The sequence below is a fragment of the Sinocyclocheilus rhinocerous genome, unplaced genomic scaffold (assembly GCF_001515625.1).
Source record: "Sinocyclocheilus rhinocerous isolate Xijiao unplaced genomic scaffold, SAMN03320098_v1.1 scaffold103, whole genome shotgun sequence".
Classification (NCBI taxonomy): Eukaryota; Metazoa; Chordata; class Actinopteri; order Cypriniformes; family Cyprinidae; genus Sinocyclocheilus; species Sinocyclocheilus rhinocerous.
In genome coordinates, this window is record NW_015629204.1 from 416,178 (window position 1) to 438,160 (window position 21,983).

General features: G+C 35.0%; 1 protein-coding gene across 1 annotated transcript in view; it reads right to left on the reverse strand.

The window, feature by feature from the left end:
* Nucleotides 1-21,983, reverse strand: part of galt (galactose-1-phosphate uridylyltransferase) — a 130,285-nt gene that overhangs the window by 28,701 nt on the left and 79,601 nt on the right. The window contains exons 8-10 of the mRNA XM_016550736.1: nt 21,598-21,668; nt 20,188-20,216; nt 13,166-13,249 (exon numbers count right to left, since the gene is read on the reverse strand). Of these exons, the coding sequence (XP_016406222.1) occupies nt 13,166-13,249; nt 20,188-20,216; nt 21,598-21,668 (184 nt within the window). The remainder of the gene's footprint in view (nt 1-13,165; nt 13,250-20,187; nt 20,217-21,597; nt 21,669-21,983) is intronic.

A 21,983-nucleotide genomic window follows, 5' to 3' on the forward strand; every position in this document is an offset into this window, starting at 1 on the left:
AATAGGGATTTAAAAAAAAACACGGGGGGGATTTTTATCATTATAGGGTGGATGTGTACACACACTTCCAACACACATTTATGTTCAAACAACAACAAAAGTGAATTTTGCATCCGATGACCCCTTTAATAGCATGCTTTAACACTTAGCTAAGTGTTGTTAGCATGTTTTAGCATGTTTAATAGGTTGCTAGGAGTCCATAACAGTGTTAAACATGTCACTTAGTCAAAATCAGCTCTGTTTTCAGCACGCCGTTCTAGTCTGTATTGCTTTAAATGCTAATGAGCTCTGCTCACCCCGCCCCTCTCTTCCGTGGGGTGACGAGCAGACTGTAAACTTCAGCCGCGAAAATCCTCTGCATCTTCAGCGGCTCAGATGTTGGGAGTAAATGTCGACTGCTATGTTAATGGACCTTGCTTGCCTGAGTTACAGCAACTTCCTGTTTCATGGCGAAACATCAAACTTTGTCAGGCCGCCAGGGACACGCCCTTTGACGAAAACTCAAGATCTTCGCAATTTAACGTCACAAAAGCCTTAAGATAACCCTCACCAAATTTGAAGATGATCCAATTAGAACTGTAGGAGGAGTTCGTCAAAGTACGAGGCCCGGAAATGGCAAAAACTGCACAAAAATCGTACAGGAAACATATATCAATTTTATTAGCCTTTTATTAGCCTTCTCTAAAAACACACATGACATGGTCTTAGAAAATGTTTCATAAAATTCACAGTTTTAGAAAATGAAAATTTGAAATGAAGCATTAGTAGACTTGTGGCTTTAGCTTAATTGTGTTTCTAAAACTAAGTGTCAGCTTTGTGAACATATGTTGATTATGTATCTAGTCAGAAAGAGAGCAACCTTTTTATTTTGGGTATGTCATTTGTGTCTTCATGGCGAAAATGGGGGGTGACAGCAAAGGGGTTAAATACAGTCTACAGGCTTAAACTCTGACCTTGATAGCAGAATCTAAGGCTAAGACTGAAATATACTAAAACAAATACTTCATATATGATATGAGTTATTTCCTTCTTTTTTTTTTCTTGGAACTTAAGAATCAATATCTACAATTCCCCTGCATTTTGTCCACAGCACAATCAATAAAGAGCTTATCTATCTGTTGGCAATGACTGTGTTTGGTCTTTCAAGTGTAATATCAATACTACAATACAGTTCTGAATTCATCATAAGGGCTTTTGGAAACTTAAACAAAGGCAATAAAAAAATGAAACGTTCTACACACTTATTTAATAAACTTTGTCAAACAAGATGTCTAACCCCAAAATATCTTAAATAATATGCCATAAGAATAGGAATCCGTGTATCATTCGTTCGCTCATTTTTTTAATTTAATATTGAAAATAGAAAAATGAGAAAACAGCTCCGTTTTCGTTTTTTTTCCCCCCCAAGAAACGAAAAACAAGAATTCGGCTTAATTTTTCGTTTTTCGTTCAGGGGTAGAAAATTGAATAAACAGCTTGAATATTCGATTTCTACACGTGGGCGGGAATTAAACGCCCCTCACTGCTGATTGGTCCACCGAAGATCAAACCGTGCCGTCATCAGTTCTTCCGCAGTTCCGCGAGGCAGAATAATAGTCCTCCACTGCTGCAGGTGTATGGTTTCTTAATGTGCTTATTGCAACTACATTTCATCTTTTTCTCATCAAACAACCAGATTAATGAATAGCTCGACACAATCAGTTCCGGGGCAGAGTCTAGGCTGCACTTTCTTCTATGTAGACCAGCGGTTCTCAAAGTGCCAGAGGGTCCACGAAAAAATTTGCTACAGCCTACCATATTTTCCAGACTGTAAAGTCACATTTTTTATATGCTGTGATTTATTCCAAAGTGACTTATTTGATACATTTAACGTCAAATAATCTAAATGTAGACTTCTAAAAGTAGGTGCGTCAAGTATTTGCTTAGCGTGCGCCAAAAAGATGCTCAACAGACGCACTAAAGAAGCACATTTTGCTGTTCTCTTTATTTTTCAAAAGCATGACATTGTGTTGTTGTTTTGAACGTATACAAATAAAAATATACATTTTTACCATACGACTATAAATGACAGTATTATTTCCCCTGCTGAGGAAAAAATCCAAGTGAACATCAATTAATAGCCCTAGGCCTACTCAATATTAATTAAATAAACTCAGCAAAAACAAAGTTATGACGGCATATTTGCTGTACACTTCAATACTGGTCTGCGTTTTGACTGTAGTCGCGTTTGTCTGCTAAGCTATTTAGTTTACTGAGTTTATTTAACCCATCGCAACATCGGAACTGTGTGAACTAGGGGTAAATGCTCACCTTGTTCTAAAGGCTTATTACCTTCCTTTTTCGAAACACACACACACACACATTGTCCTGCTCTCACTTGGCAGAGAATGGCAGAGATGGTGACTTTCACTTTTTTTTTTATAAGCGGATGCAAATCTGTCGTAAAATAATCCTATGCATCTCGCGGCGTATATTCCAAGCGTTCTTAAAGTCCCCATGAAATCAAAATTAAAGTTTTTTGGGTGTTAGTATCAATATGTTAGTCTTAAGGTTATCTATAAGGCAGTGTGCTCCAAAACAGTGACAAAATTCGCATTTAGAATATATAAGCATTCAAAGCTTGCAGTTCGTTACTTTCGCCAAAACGGCTCAACGATTTTTTTTGACGTCACATCGTACTTCAGCTTCTCATCAAACTTTCTGTCCAATCAAATGCTCTCTAGAAGCCTGCTGTTTCAAGGCACTTCAGGGGACCTTTAATGAATTCTGTGGGGTTTGGTGAGAAGAACAGATGTTCTTCTGATGTTCATGATGTTCAGTTTTTTTTTGTTTACTTTTAAATAAAAACTACTTTGACATCGAGTTGAGTCTTCACCTGATGCAATTGAAGTCAATTTGAAGTCAAACCAGTTCACGATCACTGATCCAGCAGAGCTTGACTATCTGTCTGGTTAGCAGACACACGAGAAAGGTCCTCTCCATCTTTCTCCAGCGCTCTAAAGTTTATCTGATGTCACGGGATGCTCTCTTATCTATCATCAGAGCATTTGTCCTTGACTTCAAATGGTTTCATTTATTTTCCATGTATGACCTCCATAGTCCACAGATCGACGCGCTTAAGGCATTCACAGCCAAATCCACAAAAATAAGTCATCTCTTTCAAGTTGCCAATCTTCTGTGCATCTCAAATGTCTGTTTCGCTCTTGAAAAACTTTTTAAGTGAATCTATAAATGCTGAATGCTTGTTTCTTAACAACACCGTACCCAGCAGATTCAGAAAAAATTAATTTAGCACAGAAATCCAACACCTTTTTAGCAAAGATCACTGCGTACACCAGCCGCGGCCATTATATCTGCTCATCTTCAGAACTCTTTGTTCTTCCCACTGTAAAAGTTATATTGCTTTGCTCTGCAATTGTTTAATGGACTGTCTCTGCTGATTTCACAGGCTCCATTACTGCCATTAAAATAATTGCAAAGCTCGACTACATTCACTCCTTTTGTTAAGGAGCAGGAGAGGGATTTGACAGACGACTGCTTCTCGCAATTATCAGCTGGAGATTAAAACTCACGTCGCTGATATCGCAGGAACAATCGTGGAAACGTTCTGTAGGTCCGAATCTGCCACTTCATGTTCGGTTGTTATTTTATATTTAATTTATTTCATTATTTTTTCTGTTGGGAGTGAGAATGAGGAGGAGGCTTAAGGGGGAGTGTGAGAAATCAGTGAGCTGGAGAATAAAATCAGAAAGCATGATGATTTCATTAAATTAGGTTCGTAAAGATGAAGGAACGGGAGGCGAGAGATGATGTACGGTCTCACTATTGGCCGCTCTCGTGTAGCCCTTCAGCGTGTTATCGCACATCGCATCTGACTTCAATTAAGGTCGCGAGTAGCAGACCAAAATCTAATTTAGTCTTATATCTTGCAGTATTTGAGAGAATGAATGTATTATCAGATGTGTAATCTAGTATCTGATCACCGCTTGCTTTGGGACAATTAACAGGTGGCGCCAAATCTGACATAAATAAATGACAATAGTATAAAATCTATATATAATCTATCACTGGATGTGTATTTGATATGTGTAATGGTATACAGTATAACGTGATAGTTATTTTTGCTGGAAATTCAACTAAATATTGGTGTCACTTTATATATATAGTGCATGACTTTCTATATAATGCATTACAAAAGTGCATTAAATATGCCTTGTATTGCACCATATAATGCATTCTATGATCTTATGACTAATTGTAACCCACTAATTGTTGACTAATTGTTCATAATACTTATCTACTACTTGTAACACCTTTAGAAAGTATAATGTATTAACAAACAACCCATTTTAGATGTAACAAGGAATCTACAAATTTTATAATGCATTTTAACCTAAAAAGTTATTATAATAGATACATTATGAATGATGTATTATACAGTATGTAAAAGCTATTTTATAATCAAGTTGTAATCAAGTATAATCAGTTAATTTACTTTTATTAAAAATATGATGGACAAAAAAAAAGTTACATTAATTAAAAACGATTGAATATTATACATTATTTAACACCTAAAAAGTTCAAAACAAAAGGCTTAAAAGAGTAAAACATTATCTATATTAAGATATTAACTACTTTACTTATTTTCAAATGATGAAACTATGAATTGGATAGTTATGACTTATTACTAAGTTTAATTAATAATTCTAATTAACATAGAATATATAGTTTTGATTAGATGAGTGTACATGGGTCAAAGACGTTAATATGTCCGCATCAAAATAAATTTACAAAAGTGATTTTATGTCCATAGAAAGCACATTAAATATAAGTAAAGTGTCTACTTTTAAGGTTTCAAATAAGTTTTTGAAGAATAAAATGTCAAAATTTGGTTGAAATAATGTTACATTGTCATTCAGTGTAACACTTATAGTTATGTAAAAATTCAAACAACATCCTTATTCTGACCTGTACATATTAAACTATCTAAAATAATAAGTGAGCATATTAAATTTTATTGGGTTTTAAATGAGTAAAAAAATTCTTACTGACAAATGGGCAAAACCTAGGTTCCCTTTCAGTCGGTCACTCCGAGTCACGTCGGTGACCTACGAATTGGGATATCGCTTCGATAGACAAATCTACTTCGAGTGTAAACTAAACGAGCCAATGCACATTGGCATGCAATTATTGCATCCAGCTGCCACTGATCACAGCGTGAGTATAATAAGGCAGCAGGTGCAATGCATACCAGCTTTTTCGCTTCGGAGCCGAGCGACAACTTCGTTCTGCTCATCTGTGTCTGTTCGAGAACTACGAGTTCAGCACGCTCTCGGAAGCTTCTTGTGTTGGCGAGACGGCGCTTCAGCGGTGGTCGTTCCAGTGTCGAGTGGGTTGCGCACTTCAGGCTGCACTACCCCTGTCGTGTTGCAAGCGGCCATCTCCCCTGTGCGCCTCAGCACTAAAAGAGCATTTCCTAAAGAGCAGATTTCTCTAAAAGAGCTACACGGGTGCGTAATTATAAAGACGACGGATCATCCTTATAAGGATGCCGTTTCACCCGTTGCCTGACAAGATTGTTACACCGAATGACATTTTAGTGGGTGTCTTCTGTAAATCAGGGGAAAATGTATGATATTTATATTTTTTTTCTCAGAAAAACAAAAACAAAAATGCAATTACATGAAACAGAAAACTTTATTTTTTGTTTGTTTGGGAAAACAACAACAATTTAAAGCAATATTGTTTTTATGCTTAAACCCTTTTTCGTCTTTGACCCACATACATAATATGAATGTAAATAATAATCATTTGTAATAATATTTATTTTTAGTCTTTTCAAAAGCATAACATATTATACTTAGAAATATTAATAAAATAATAATAAAAAACATATTTCTGACAACCCCATCAAATATATACAGTATTTAAATAAATATTTATTTACAAATTGTTATTATTATTATTATTATTATTTGGTTTCACCTGATAGAAAATCCGAAGCCGTTTTTTTGTCAGAATTTGTATTCTGTACATAAGATATTATGACTACAGCATAACACAGGTGATCATGCAAACCAAACAGTCTTTCCAATCCTTTTAGTTATATTAATCAATTACAGGGGGAGAGTCTTCATCTTGTAAAAAAATGTTATAAAGGGTTTTCAAATTCTGAAATGACCCTTTCATTAAATATTTTATTTTCTTTCACTTATGAAATTATATCAGATATCCACATCGAAGCTTTAGGCATGGTGGATTTCCAAGCTTTGGGCAGATTCAAATCCAACCACTAAAAGTTTGAAATATTTGACATTGTTATGTCAATTTCTGTCAACATAGTGATTAAAATACTTTACAAATACAAGGGACTGCATGTGATTTGATTTGCTTGATGTACAACTTGAGTTACAAACAAAAGTCTCAAATCAGTAACGCATTATTAATATCTGACAGTGTAAAGCAGATTTAAAGTTGCGGACATGCATTGGGACCCATGCTAAACGATAGTTAGGAATCATTTACAAAACATTAACGTTTAATACATCATGTTTAAGTAGTTATCCAACATGATGAATTGTTCGGCATATGCGTCCTGTAAATGTTCATAAATATCGCTGCACAAACAATATTAATTTATATTTAATGACTGATCGCAGTTTATGAATCTCAGTTTGAGTTTCTCAAAGAACTGTGCCATGTAATACACTTTGATAAATATTTATACGAAATACATCAAGCAAACGTTCAATTTAAGAGATTAAAATACACAGGGGTATTATAAAGAAAAATGAAATTCACCGAGAAATTAATAATCTTGTCTGCATTATTCAACCAACATATATAAAAAGCAAAGGCGACTACTGTATGGTCCATGAGTGGATAATTGAAAGCTGGCTGGGCTTATTGGGTGAGTTATAAATCAGATTTAATAATGCTCTCTAGGCCACGGACAGTGCTGAGTAAGGCTTTTACAGAGAGACTTATTGGCTGTGAGCGAGGGCAGTTTTCAGGTGTTGATATTGGACGGGACAGTCATATGGCGCTCTGCCCCGTGCAGCTAACAGAAGACGGGCCAAGAGCTCGAGTCCAGCCTCACTGCCATCGTTAGCACATTTTTCCACTCATATATCCTCTGACAACCCCGTCAAAGGACCTTAAAGATCCCTCACTAGAACTTATTAAAAAGTCATAAAGAGTTGAGACTGGTGGATTTGAAATAAATTAATAAAACTAGACTTTTACACTTTCTTAAATACGACTGAGCAGCCCATAGAAAATGCACTACCGTGTGTAAGTCAACAGGAATGTTTTGCACATTTTTTTTTTTTTTACGTTTATTCGTTAACCTGGCACACTGAAAACAATTTACTTTGAAATTTTCTCTCAGAAATTGCTAGTAAACAGATAAGAAATACACAAATAATTTCAAAGAAATGCCAAGTAAAGCATTACGACATTTTGAAGTAGAAAAACTGAAATTGTATTTTATAATGTACTTCTTGTTAAGCAATGATCTTTGTTTATTTACTGTTTTTTTTGTTTGTTTGTTTGTTTCAGTGCATGCAAAAATCATAATTGATTTTTAAAAATCAGTTTATAAAAAAATATTTATAAACGCAATAAAATAAAAAAATGAATATTTTTATTTTTTAACATTATTTTAATAATTATAAGTCAATAATATATTAATATGTAATTAATATTAAACATGTTTATTAATAATCATAAAATAAGCATGTACATTAATACAAATAATTATAATAATACAATAAAATATGATTAAATTAATAAAATGTAAATTATTTCCGAAAAAGCAGCATAATTTGAGGTATCAATCATATAGATGAGTTATGTATACTGCAAAATAAAATAAAATGTATATTTATAAAATGATTGTTTTTCTCTTTTTTTGCTCTTTTGGTCTTATTCTCAATTACAAATATCTATACATTCAATCAATTTACTTGAGAAGCAAAATTACTTCAGATATTATGTTTTGTTTTCTAAAAAAAAAAAAAATGTATCAAAATTTAGTGACTTTATGCTTAAAACAAGGGAAAGAATAGAAGTAAAATAAAAACGGGTTTAGACGCTCATTGGCTTGTCTCCACCTATCAGCTGCGAGCCCGCCTAACAAGTGTCGCTATTGGTTGTGGGAATTGTGTGTTCTATCTTCGCTGAGTATGTGACTTGTACAGGCTGCTCGTAGCCTCTCTCACGGCGGGATTGAATATCGTTCCCATAACGGAGAAATGTCTCCGTGATGTCTCGTGAAAGCTCGAGAGGGAACGTCTCCGGTTACTATCGTAACCTCGGTTCCCTGAGAGCGGAAACGAGACATCACGGAGGTCGCCGTGTTCGCTGCTCGACCAGCTAAGCGGCGTTCAGTATCAGATTCTGACTTAATTGTCGCGTGCACCGCCTTTTATACTGCCTCTCGAGCGCGTCAGTATTTGCATGCGATTTGCATACTTTGCGACAACTGGCCAGTCATTTGGACTGGCGTGGGCCAATAGGACTTCAGGAAAGGTTGGAAGGGAAGGAGTTCATTTTTTGAAGTGCACTTACTTTAGTCTGAGCAATAACACTAGTGAAGTTTATCTTAGTAAACACTACTAAAATCTATTAACTCAAGTGAAGCTCTCAGTGCATTTTTCAGTGTGTAATACAAAGGTGAATTCAGACTTTGAATGGACTTCATTTGGATGCCTTTCTATGTTTTTTTCAACTGAAAAGGTTAGCATTCATTATTCATAACAAATGATATGGGTCAATGAAACATAAATGGGAGAGCAGGACAAGAAGGGTCTTTTTTGTACGCAACAGCCACATTAGGAAACGTCTGGGCGAATTCAGTCAAAAGCATCTGGACTTGGTTTATCCGTTCGAATAAACCATGTCCAGATGCTTTTCAATCAATTCACAAAGACGCCTACAATGACCTGGGTGAAGGAAAACCTGTGCACACATATATTAAAGAGAAAAGAGATGCTTTTTCCTCTATGAAAGAATAACAGTAATGTTCTCACCCAGGACTGGAACTGCTCACTATCTGAAGCTTCATTCACTGCCTGTCATACTATTATTTGGGCATTTAATACAAAGCTATAAGCAGATACGGCCATAATGTGTATGTGGAGATGTTGGATTGTATTCTAGACTCATATAAAAACGATATAATGAATAGCTGAGGATAACTGTTCTTCAGGGAGTTTAGCAGCTGTGGCCGAGAGGAAGATCTCAGTGGAGTCTGAACTGTATAAGAGTGTTTCTTCAACTATAAACCACTTTTAACCCTGTGGACTTGTAGAAAATAAAATGTCTTAATACATAAAACATAATTTCACTCTCACTTTAGTTTATTTGTCTAGTAAAAAGGTCTCCATATGTGTCCATTACAACCGGGGAAAAAAAAGAAAATAAATTAAACATCTAGTTGAAAATACAGTGGGTACGGAAAGTATTCAGACCCCCTTAAATTTTTCACTCTTTGTTATATTGCAGCCATTTGCTAAAATCATTTAAGTTAATTTTTTTTCAATTGTATCTTTTTTAATTAATTTATTTATCAGAAAAACTGATCAAAAATGACAGTAAAGACATGTATAACATTACAAAATATTTCTTTTTAAATAAAAGCTGTTCTTCAAAAGCTGTTTTACACTTAATTAAGCAGCACAGCTATTTTCAACTAACAATAATAATCAGAAATGTTTCTTGAGCAGCAAATCAGCATATTAAAAATCATTTCTGAAGGATCATATGACACCGACGACTGGAGTAATGATGCTGAAAAGTCAGCTTTATATCACAGGAATCAATTAAAATTTAACAATATATTACAATAGAAACAAGTTATTTTAAGTTGTAATAATAGTTCATAAAGTTACTGTATTTTTGATCAATTAAATGCAGCCTTGGTGAGCAGAAGACATTTTCAAAAACATTAATACAATTTCACTGGCCCTAAAATTATAAATAGTAGTGTGCAGTATATAATTTTCATCATTTAATGATTCTAAAAATGTCATTTAAAATGTCATTAAGTAAAACGTAATAGATTATTTTGATTTCATATTGAATGCATGTAAATGTACACATCTGAATCATTATTTATGGAAATGACACCATAACTGAATGATGCAACACACTACATTATTAACAGTTAATATTTGTTTCACTTTTTGTTTACATTATTGTTGTTAGTAATAATAATAGTTAGTTAGTAATAGTTAAGTTTTAATTTGTAGCACTTCATATTTTTATGACACATTTTCATATTTTAAGACTGAAAGTGAGGCGCTGGGACAAACTTATAACAATAAAATTAAAATCTCTTTAAAATGGAGCAAACGATGATGTTAAAAAGTAGGGAGAAAAATAACAAAACATCCAGAAGCAGAAATAATATTTTTTGGTATGACATTAAACATAAAAATGTGTAGTTCAGTGCCAAGGTGTTAATCAGAACAAACTCAAGCTAGTCATTACCTGAGCTTTTCCTTCTTCTCACACTATTTTCCTGCTAAACCGCAGAATTTTTTTGCAGAAACATTTGAATTAAAAGCCTAAATTCAGACTCTCTAACACTAATGTGCTTCATATTTCTAGCACAGCAAAAGGTTGTCAAACTGCACATTAAATGAATGGTCCTGTGTGTGAGGTCTCAGACCGTATTAACAAAGTCCTTTTACATATACACTGATGGCAGAAGCATCTCGTTATCTCTCTTCCCTTTTAAATTTGCACATCGCTAATTGTAACAGCGCGGTGGAAGCTCGTGAACGCTTGGCAAATGCGAGCCGAATGAAGCGAATGAATCATTTACATGATGGATGCTCTCGCTGCTGATGCACGCTGGGTAAAACAACAGCCGGGCACGTCAGTGATGTAATCAATCCAGCAGAGTGCCGGTGATTATATCATCATCAAATAATGAACATCGTGGGCATTAAGTGTACGTTACAATACATGGAGGCGCAAGAGAAGATGGCAGAGAATCAGTTTCATTAAGTTGTTCCATGGAAACCGACGGTGGCTGAGTCAGTTCCAGGCAGAGCATGCTGGGAAAGGCTCGGCGCTATGCCATGCATTGCAATAGGTCAGAGATTTTGCTTACTGGTGACAGGTGTCAGATTTGTGGTCCGACACTAAAGCTGCCATTGACAGACTATGAGAATCATCTGAGTGTGCAGGGATCGCTCGGCTGAGGAGGCCATAACAAGATTGGAGATGAAATCGGGCTCTGCACCGTGTCCCGTGGCAGACCCTCGGCCGCGGCGCTGAGAAGGGCATCCAGGTTCTAGAGCGCAGCATAAGGTGTCAATCACTCTCTGCTATCATTGCTTCTACAGGCTTGCAGCGATGCTTCACCACGAGTGGCTCTTTGACAGTGAGCGTGTGTGGCACGAAGAGAATATAAATGCGGTGTACTTATATTCTGACTGATGACTACATATTCCAGTTTTCACAATTTTCAGCTGTCCGTCAATAATTAATATTTATATATTCAGATTTATAACAATATATGGATAGTTAACCCAGTGATTATTTATGTATTTGTATTTCATAAACAAAAGTCGAACTATCTGTTTGTCTGTCAATCTATTCTAATTATGTCTATCTATCTATCTATCTATCTATCTATCTATCTGTCTGTCTGTCTGTATGTCTGTCTATCTATCTATCTATCTATCTGACTACTGTATGTCTGTCTGTCTGTCTATCTGTCTGTCAAACTGTCAATCAACTCTTTCTTTCTTTCTTTCTTTCTTTCTTTCTTTCTTTCTATCTATCATCTATATGTCTATCCGTCTAACTACTATCTGTCTGTCTGTCTGTCTGTCTGTCTGTCTGTCTATCTATCTATCTATCTATCTGTCTGTCTGTCTGTCTGTCTGTCTGTCTATCAACGTCTGTCTGTCTGTCTATCTATCTATCAGCTGTCTGTCTGTCTGTCTGTCTGTCTGTCTATCTATCTATCTATCTGACTACTGTATGTCTGTCTGTCTGTCTATCTGTCTGTCAAACTGTCAATCAACTGTCTTTCTTTCTTTCTTTCTTTCTTTCTATTTATCATCTATATGTCTATCTGTCTGTCTGTCTGTCTATCTATCTATCTATCTATCTGTCTGTCTGTCAATCAACTTTCTTTCTATCTATCTATCTATCTATCTATCTATCTGTCTGTCTGTCTGTCTATCATCGTCTGTATGTCTGTCTGTCTGTCTATCGTCTGTCTGTCTGTCTATCTATATGTCTGTCTGTCTGTCTGTCAATCAACTTTCTTTCTTTCTTTCTATCTGTCTGTCTATCTATCTATCTATCTATCTGACTACTGTCTGTCTGTCTGTCTATCTGTCTGTCAAACTGTCAATCAACTGTCTTTCTTTCTTTCTATCTATCATCTATATGTCTATCCGTCTAACTACTATCTGTCTGTCTGTCTGTCTGTCTATCTATCTATCATCGTCTGTCTGTCTGTCTATCTATCATCGTCTGTCTGTCTGTCTGTCTGTCTATCTATCTATCTATCTATCTATCTGTCTGTCTGTCAATCAACTTTCTTTCTTTCTATCTGTCTGTCTATCTATCTATCTGACTACTGTCTGTCTGTCTATCGGTCTGTCTGTCTGTCAAATTAATCTATCTATCTATTTCTTCAGTATGTGTAGTTCAGCCACACCCCTGAGTTTACATTCACAGCAGCGTTTTAAGAAGAGCACACAACAGACACAACATCACCCAGAGAGTAATATTGCTCATGAATAATTCATCAACCTGATGAGTCACGCCCGCGTTTCCCATTATCAAGGAAAAATATTTAAAGCATTTTTGCAGCATTGAGTAAAGAGGCATCAGAGAGCTTAATCCGCAAGCAATTTGCCTAAAACACCTCGACAGTTTTACTTGAGGCCACGAGTCATTTTAACATCCATTCTCGAACCACATTGCACAGTGGACATGCAACGCTGAACCAAAGACAATGCCACAAGTTACTGAGCAGAGGGCAGTAAAGGGAGCATCTTTCCCTGCCTCCTTTTTATTTTTCTCCATGGAAACAAGACGAGTGGCAACACCTCCCATATGTGGGGAAAAAGGCTCATTGCTGATTTCCCCCCACTTCTCCTCTATGATTGCAATATCAGATGCATTCTCTTACCGTGCCATCCCATTGAATAGGGGAAGGAGACCTCAAAGAGTTTGTCATATTTCGTCAGGAGTCTTTTCATTATGGATGCCAGACCTGTGGGAAAGGAAAGAGAGTGAACAATAAAAAAAGGTTCAACTGGGAAGAACTGACTTCAATTTTCCACCAATATTGCTTGGGTTTTATCCAGCCTGGTTTCATTACAGACGCCATGCACTTCACCCGAGCGCCTTTCATGGCCAGGAGGTGCATTCATTTTGTTTTTCAGCCAAACAAAACTAGACTCACACACAGAGCCACCAAAACTAAGATGGATGGTTTGCGTCTCCCTCGCTAAATGAAATGACAACACGTATCGTTTCAGACCTTTTGACCGCTCCAGTCAGTAAATTGCATTTGTCCTTCAAGAGTGATTCATGATTTCAAGACATGCTGGTGAATGCAAGCTTGTTTTTCCCAGGAAAACAACAGCTGCCTTGGTAATTTAAAAAATAATGACAGTAAAATCAGGGCTCAGATTTAATAAACTTTGATAGTGGAACAGCTGAGCCAAAAACAGCATAACGCTCCTTGGTCCAACAAGTTAAAAGAAAGTATGACTATATTTATTACAAGATGTTGCTTTTGGGTAGTTGCATCTTTATGGCATGATGGGCTAAGTAGATACATCTCTGTATCTCTGCTTGCAACCCAGAGGATACAGGTTTAAACCCTTCAAAAACCTCTGATCATTTTGGTTATTTTCGGTTGTGAACAGTGACCTGCAATTTGGAAAACATAGATGGATTTGCAGAATCCAGATGGAAAATAGAATAAAAATTTAAAAAATAATAATTTATAGTATAACTCAGAATGTCACAGAATTTTGAATTTTGAAATAATAAATATAAAAATTGTGCAGTACACTTAAGCAAATTGCAATATGGTGATTTTGTCATGCTAGTGTCTGTGAATATTAAAGCACAAAAAGAGCTATTTAATTATTTTAAATAATTTATTATTATTATTATTATTATATTAAATATATTACTGTTTTAGAGTAGAAAGTACTTCTCAAAATAATAAAAATAATAAAATTGTATTTAAGGAATATTACATAATTGTTCTTCCATTCATTTTAACAGTAAACATATGTTGTGCAGCACTTTTTTGCCATAAAAATGAAACGGAATTGTTAAATTTTCATTTTATTACATTTTAAAAGGTTAATTCAATCGTTTTATACTTTCATTTAATGGGCACTGTTTTGATAATAGGTTTGTATTGAATTAATTTCTGAGAAGATAAAATATTTCATAGGGCTTTATTTTTGTGAAAATTTAAATACATATTTAAATGGTTAAATTAAATTGAACAGATCTACTTTTTATTATTAAAATGTAATAAATATATTAAAACAGAATCCAGCAATGTTCAAATGTAGAAACTTAATTTGCTGTAAAGTTGCTTTGCAACGATTTGTATCGTGAAAAGCACTATACAAATAAACTTGAATTGAATTAAAATGAGGGGAAAATGTGTAAAAATAAAAAATGGAAAGGTGGATTTTTAAAGGGCTTTAAAATTGTAATTTTAATCAATTGAATACATTTTAATTGTTTTACCTTTTAACACGTTGTTACATTGTAAAAGTTTCATTATTTCAATTAAGTAGACATGCTTTTCGATTACTAACATTTAATTTAACCATTAAATAAAAAAAATAATAATTTTGGGAAAAAAAAAAAAAAAAAGATTAAAAATAGATTAGAAAATAGAAAAAAGACTCTCCATTCACAATGCGGGGTGAATTCACTACATACTAGTGCCACTTTTGCAAACCACCTGCAATTTCTAGCAATTGTGGCAGCAGTTATTTAGAGTTACAACCAAGCATATCCAAAGATGCAATGTAATCAAGTGCACATTCAACATTTTTAAGAGCCAATTCAGGTCAGAGTAGATAAGTGTTGCTGTACAGTCCTAGTAAAGTATGGCAGATTGCAGTAATCTGCTGCAGCATGTAATGCCCAAAATTGTTGCAAGCACAAAGCCAAATGTATTTAGACCACCTCCCGAGTTCATTTGCAGAGTACACATGTAAGTCTAATTCTTGTGAACAACTTTCCGAAAACAAATCAAGTGTAAAAACACCCTTTGTTAGTTCGGATAAGAAAGCGTGTGCTAACTAAGCAATAATGAGTTACATGCATTCAAATATAGCCTTTTGGTCTGAAAAGAGTTGGCCTAAAAACTGCTGAGAGCTCTGGCACTTATTCAGGGAAATGTTTGGTTTGTCAGCCGATAAAATAGATTACATGCTAGGCTGGAAGTCTGTGATCCTCAGGCAGTCTCCTCGACTGGAACAATGGGACAGTGTCACAGCTCACAGACAATTCGAAACAATTTCCCAATCTCCATGTTAAACAAGAGCTGATGAGGCCTATTTTCATCTACATTACACATTAGACTGTTCATCTGCATGATTGATGCATTTTTATGTGCATATATCAAAAAGAGTGAGCAAATGGTCTCAGTGCAAATGATGAAATACATTAGAGGATTTGAAATGAAGGATTTTCAACAGGGATTGGCTGAGTTATCAAATGTAGGTCTACGGACGTTATGGAAAGTCTGTTGAACGCAATAGTCGTTATAGTTTGAACCCCACAAAGGGAATTATCACTACTGTGTCACTGATGAAGACACTTATCTCCATTGTGAAAAAGTAGTTCACTTTAGTATACAACTAATAAGAGCACTTATTACTAAAACAATATACTTTAAAATAATTGAGTTCTAAGAACATGTGAGCTGAAGTTATAAATTTGTGACAGAAAAATGCATAAAAAAAAAAAATCAGTGGAGTTAAAGTGTCATCCGATGGCTATTTTTGGAATAATGCCTAAACAAAATCTCAATTTTTGTGATATCAACTTCAAGTTTGGAACATACAATAATAGACTTCTGAGAACATGTGAGCTGCATGTAATGTTTTTGGACACATGTTAAGTGCAATTCAATGAAAATGTGTGTAGTTTAAATTTATGCAATTAGTTAAACATCAGAGTGCGTTTTTGACCCACTTAAGTAGGAATTAATACATATTTTATGTAATTTTATAATGATATTGTCTTTGAAATATGGTTAATCTTTAGGCTACTGTTGAATGTATGGTAACTTAAAATGTATTAATGTCATGTATTTAAATGTATTTTTAATGTCATGTAATGTTGAAGTTGCAATTTAGTACATTCAAAAATAAAATATTAACACCCTACCGTTAAGATTATAATCAAGTATTTTACATGTGCTTTAGTATGCTAGTCAACACATCAAAAAGAGTCTACTTCTTTAAAGCATGGCAAAAGATTATTAAAACATAATGATTTAAAATGTACTTTAACATCAAACTTTTAATTTTACATTTCTCACAAAGTGCAGTGGACTTGCTTAAAGTACACTTAAGTGGTCTTTTATTTCTTTAACATTGTATTATCTGCAAGTTCAGTTTATTAAACTACTTTAACCTGTTAACTGTCACTCTTCATTTATTGCCTTTTTTTTCCTTATCACATATTTTAGTAATCATCCTAAATTAGATATCATTTGAAAGCTTAAACACTTAAAATTCATCCTATAAAAACTATTTTGAAATCAGACATTGCGTTACCATGGAAACGGTACCTTAAATCTTTTCTGCGGGTTCCTCCCACTAGTGGGCGGTGTCAAGTGTCATATTACAAAATTTACTACAATATTTTATGAACAGAACTTTTTATAATCTTGACAAAACACATATTGTTGAAAAGGTTTGAGTCTCAATTTTCCATATTCGGTTTTTGTGATGGAAGTAATATTGTGACAAAAATGTATAAATTTGTGACAGGAAAGTGCATTTAAAAAAATGGTGTTTGGGTGTCATCCGTTGGCTATTTTTGGAATAACGCCAAAACAAAATCTAACAGGAACCTCAATTTTTTTTATATCAACTTCCAATTTGGAACATAATTTCGACATATGGCATCGATTTTATAACAACTTTAGATTCCACAATATTTAGTAAAATATTTATTTTATATAAAATTATATATTTTAGTACAGTACATTTTATTTACAGTAAACTCGAACTTCTAGAACTCTACACTGTCTTTTTTTAATGTTTTCACTTCAGCAATAATCTGCTGGTCTTCAAAAGAGACTAACATTAGGTTCAAAGCATTCATGAATTACAACCCACATCAATGTTCACTACAAGTCCACATTCAATACTATTAAGCACACTTCTTTTATTTAAGAGATTATTGTGGTGTCAATGAATTCAGAAAAGAAAGAAAGAAAGAAAGAACTGCTGTTAGTTGTTTTTATGTCAGTCAGATTGACCAGAATGCGCTTTAAAGTGGATCAGGTTTTTTACTAATCCGGTTAGCGCATTTCACGTCAACACTGTGTGTGAAAGTTTCTATAAAGCTCATGAATATTTAAAAAGACAAGCATTCTTTAGATCATAATTGGTCTGTTGCAAGCATTCCAGCACACTATGCATTTGGCTCTGTGATTCGAAGCAGTATAGCCTATCCACGAAATTGGATTAGCGCTCGGTTAATTATCCTCACAAACATAAAAGTCGATAGATTCCCGAAAGAAAGAAGATTCCACAAAAGCATCAACATGTGTCATCAAGCCTTCAAACTACAATTCAAAACAGCGCTTTATCAGAAAAACAAACAATATCCCTCGAGTCTGAAAGTGTCAGAATGTCGTCTGGGTGATGGCCTCTGTAATTGGCAGGCTCAAAGCGGGGTTGTGATCTAGTGTGGTTCCCCGCCGCTCTTTCTGACAATGGCTGACCTGCTCGGTAATTTCCCTGACGTTTATTTACATACTGGATTAAGTCTGTCAGAACTAAGCCTGCGAGCGTGAGAGACATGTATCCAGGAGGTGAATGTTTATCTGGTGTCACAGCTTCGAAAGCCTCTCCTTTACTTTTTCTAGCACTGACAGGGCAACTTTAATAACAACTGAGAAGTGTGTAGGTGTGTATGAGTGTGTGTCTACGTGTTTATCTAGTCCGATGCGGGAAAAGGGCACTGGGCGATGTGACAAGGAGACGTGAGGTTTTAAGAAGATATTTTGTCAAAGCAGATGTGAGGTAGAGATACAGCAAGGTGTCTTTAAAGGTTCAGACAGAAATTTTAAGCACAGACGGCGAATCAAAGGGAGTTTCTAAATGTGAGCTCTCTCCCGCGGCTCTCTTCGTGACTGACAGAATTTACAGCGTAAAAATAAATTTGACTGTGAGGGGAAAAAACATCCTTATAATTCAGTCCAAATGGAATGACTATAAAGTCACGGCCAAAAGTAAAAGTAACACAATCAATTTTGCTGAACTGTGATATATTTTGCTATTTTTGTGCTATTGAGATTTATGCACACGTGTACTGCAGAACAAAATGTGACCAATGATCGCCTAAAAGTATGTATGTATGTATGCATTTATAATAAATATAATATCAATTCATAAAATCCTCTCTCTCTCTAAAAATATTAAAATACAAGAATGTATGTGTGCATATGTGTGTGTGTGTGTGTTTGTGTGTGTGTATGTGTGCACAAATAATTATACAATAAAATAATTATATAATGTAAAAATTTTATATATAAATGTACATATAAATCATAATATATATTTTTAATGTATTTTATTGTTTTATGATAAGAGTGCCTCTGTGACCTTTAATGAAATTCTGAATTTATTTATTTATTCATTCATTCATTCATTCATTTATAATTAAGCTTTTACCATTGACAAATGAGTAAGTAAATAGATAAATTAAATAATAAATGAAATGTTTTCATTAAAGGTCAATATAGAATAGAATAGAATAGAATAGAATAGAATTAGAATATAATAGAATAGTCAAGTCACCTTTATTTATATAGCGCTTTTTACAATACAGATTGTGTCAAAGCAGCTTTACAGTATCAAATAGGAAAATAGTGTCAATAATGCAGAAGGACAAAAGTAAACACTCAATTTTCAGTTAAAGGCAGTTCATCGTTGAATTCAGTGGTGCCATCGTCCAGCTAAGTTCAGTTTAAATAGTATCTGTGCAATCAAGTAGATGATATCACTGGTAATTAACTGTCCCCAACTAAGCAAGCCAGAGGCGACAGCGGCAAGGAACCAAAACTCCATCTGTGACAGAATGGAGAAAAAAACCTTGGGAGAAACCAGGCTCAGTCAGGGGGCCAGTTCTCCTCTGGTCAGACGAACCAGCAGGTTGATCCATGGTTCCCGTGGTCTTGTCCCGATGGCCGTCTAGGAGACAAGGTCCTCACTGGGGATCTGACTCTGCTCTTTTCATCTGATAATTAACACCTCTGTTTTTTTCAGAATTTAGCAGTAAGAAATTACTCGTCATACAGTTTTTTATATTGACTATGCATTCCGTTAGTTTTTCAAATTGGTATGTTTCGCCGGGCCGCAAGGAAATATATCGAGCTGAGTATAATCAGCATAACAGTGAAAGCTAACATTGTGTTTCCTGATGATATCTCCCAAGGGTAACATGTAAAGCGTGAAAAGTAACGGCCCTAGTACTGAGCCTTGAGGTACTCCATACTGCAATTGTGATCGATATGATACCTCTTCATTCACTGCTACGAATTGATGGCGGTCAGATAATTACGATTTGAACCATGCTAATGCACTTCCTCAAATGCCAACAAAGTTTTCTAGTCTATTCAAAAGAATGTTGTGGTTGATAGTGTCGAGCGCAGCGTTCACACACCTCTTTAACATAATTTTTAGTGATCTCCGACTGGCGAAGTCGAACATCATTAGTGCCGACATGGATAACAATCTTACTGAATTTACGTTTAGCATTAACCAGCACTTTTACATTTGCCAAGATCCGTACAATAGAATCTCCAATAACTAGAGCACTTTCATCAGGTTTCTCAGTGGGTGCGTCACTGAGTGGGGAGAACCTGTTTAATGTTTTGATCGGAACGGAAGAGTGGTGTTTTGACCCGTGACTATGCCGCCTCACAGTCACCCAGTCGCCCTGCTGCACGGGCTCTGTAACCAGAACCGAACAATGTACAGGACTCTCTGAGCTAGTCGCGCATCCAAAGCCGAATCTACAGCCCTCCCATTCTTACTATCCTCAATTAAAGTTTGGATGCGTGTCTCTAGTTCTAAAATCTTCTCTGTCAGCCTAACTATTTCCCTGCATTTATCACATCTGAATCCCTTGTCGCCGACAGAGAGAGATAAACTATACATGTGGCAAGCAGTGCAAACAACAATAGCAGGAGAAGAATCCATTACTCACCGTGATTGATGAATTCAGACTTACCATTGTTGTTTGATGAACTCGTGAAAAACGGAGTGAGAGAGAAAAAAAATGGAGCGAGAAAAAAAAAGAAAACAATAATAGACGCGAATAGAAAGGCGAATATATATTTATTTTGTGATAAGAGTGCCTCAGTGATCTTTAATGAAATTATTGATGAAACTAATTTATAATCTTGTCTTTTGCTAAACCTGTCAATGGTGAAAAGTTAAATTATTAAGAATGAATAAATTAATGAAAGAATAAATAAATAAATGAACGAATAAATAGTCATTACAAACTTGACACATTGATCAAACCATTCTTACTATCCTCAATTAAAGTTTGGATGCGTGTCTCTAGTTCTAAAATCTTCTCTGTCAGCCTAACTATTTCCCTGCATTTATCACATCTGAATCCCTTGTCGCCGACAGAGAGAGATAAACTATACATGTGGCAAGCAGTGCAAACAACAGCAGGAGAAGAAGCCTTTACTCACCGTGATTGATGAATGATTCAGACTTACCATTGTTGTTTGATGAACTCGTGAAAAACGGAGTGAGAGAGAAAAAAAATGGAGCGAGAAAAAAAAAGAAAACAATAATAGACGCGAATAGAAAGGCGAATAGAAACGCAAATGACAAGCTAACCGGCTAACAAATGCTAACGTGCTGCACACGCGTTGCACTCGCCGTTTTAGATTAAAAGCGAACGATCACATTAGTCAGATTAGTTTGATAGATAATATCAGAAATATGGTGGGAATTAAGTTATATATTTTATCACTTTAAACATCAGAGAGTGATAGTAAGATAGAGATTGAACAGAAAAGCGAAGCTACACGGAGCTACAATCGCAAACCACTCAGCAAATGAACGAATAAATAGTCATTATTTTCAAATTCGCACAAGCACAGGATAATTTTGACTAACATTAACTGCAACATAATATGGCACATATTTACATATTGCCACAAAAAAAGTATATATATATATATATATATATATATATTTTATCACTTTAAACATCAGAGAGTGATAGTAAGATAGAGATTGAACAGAAAAGCGAAGCTACACGGAGCTACAATCGCAAACCACTCATCAGCACGGCCTGGTTGTCTAAAGCGTCTGAAATGGCCAAGTCGCCCAATACGGCACCACCACCAACCAGTGCTTGTTTTCCACTACCACACGCTCCTGTGTGAGCAGAGACCAAACAGTTCATCAAGTACAAACAATATATCACGCTAGTTATTAAAATTTCCAAAGGCCAAGGATGATGTTTCACCTTAGCTACTCTGAAACAAATGAACAAAATGAATATAATATAATATAATATAATATAATATAATAGCTAAATATAAATGTATATATTCATAAAATCCTCTATCTATCTATCTCTCTCTATAAAAATATAAAAATACAAGAATGTGTGTGCGTATGTGTGCACAAATAATTATACAATAAAATAGTTATATAATGTAAAAATTGTAAATAAATGTACATATAAAT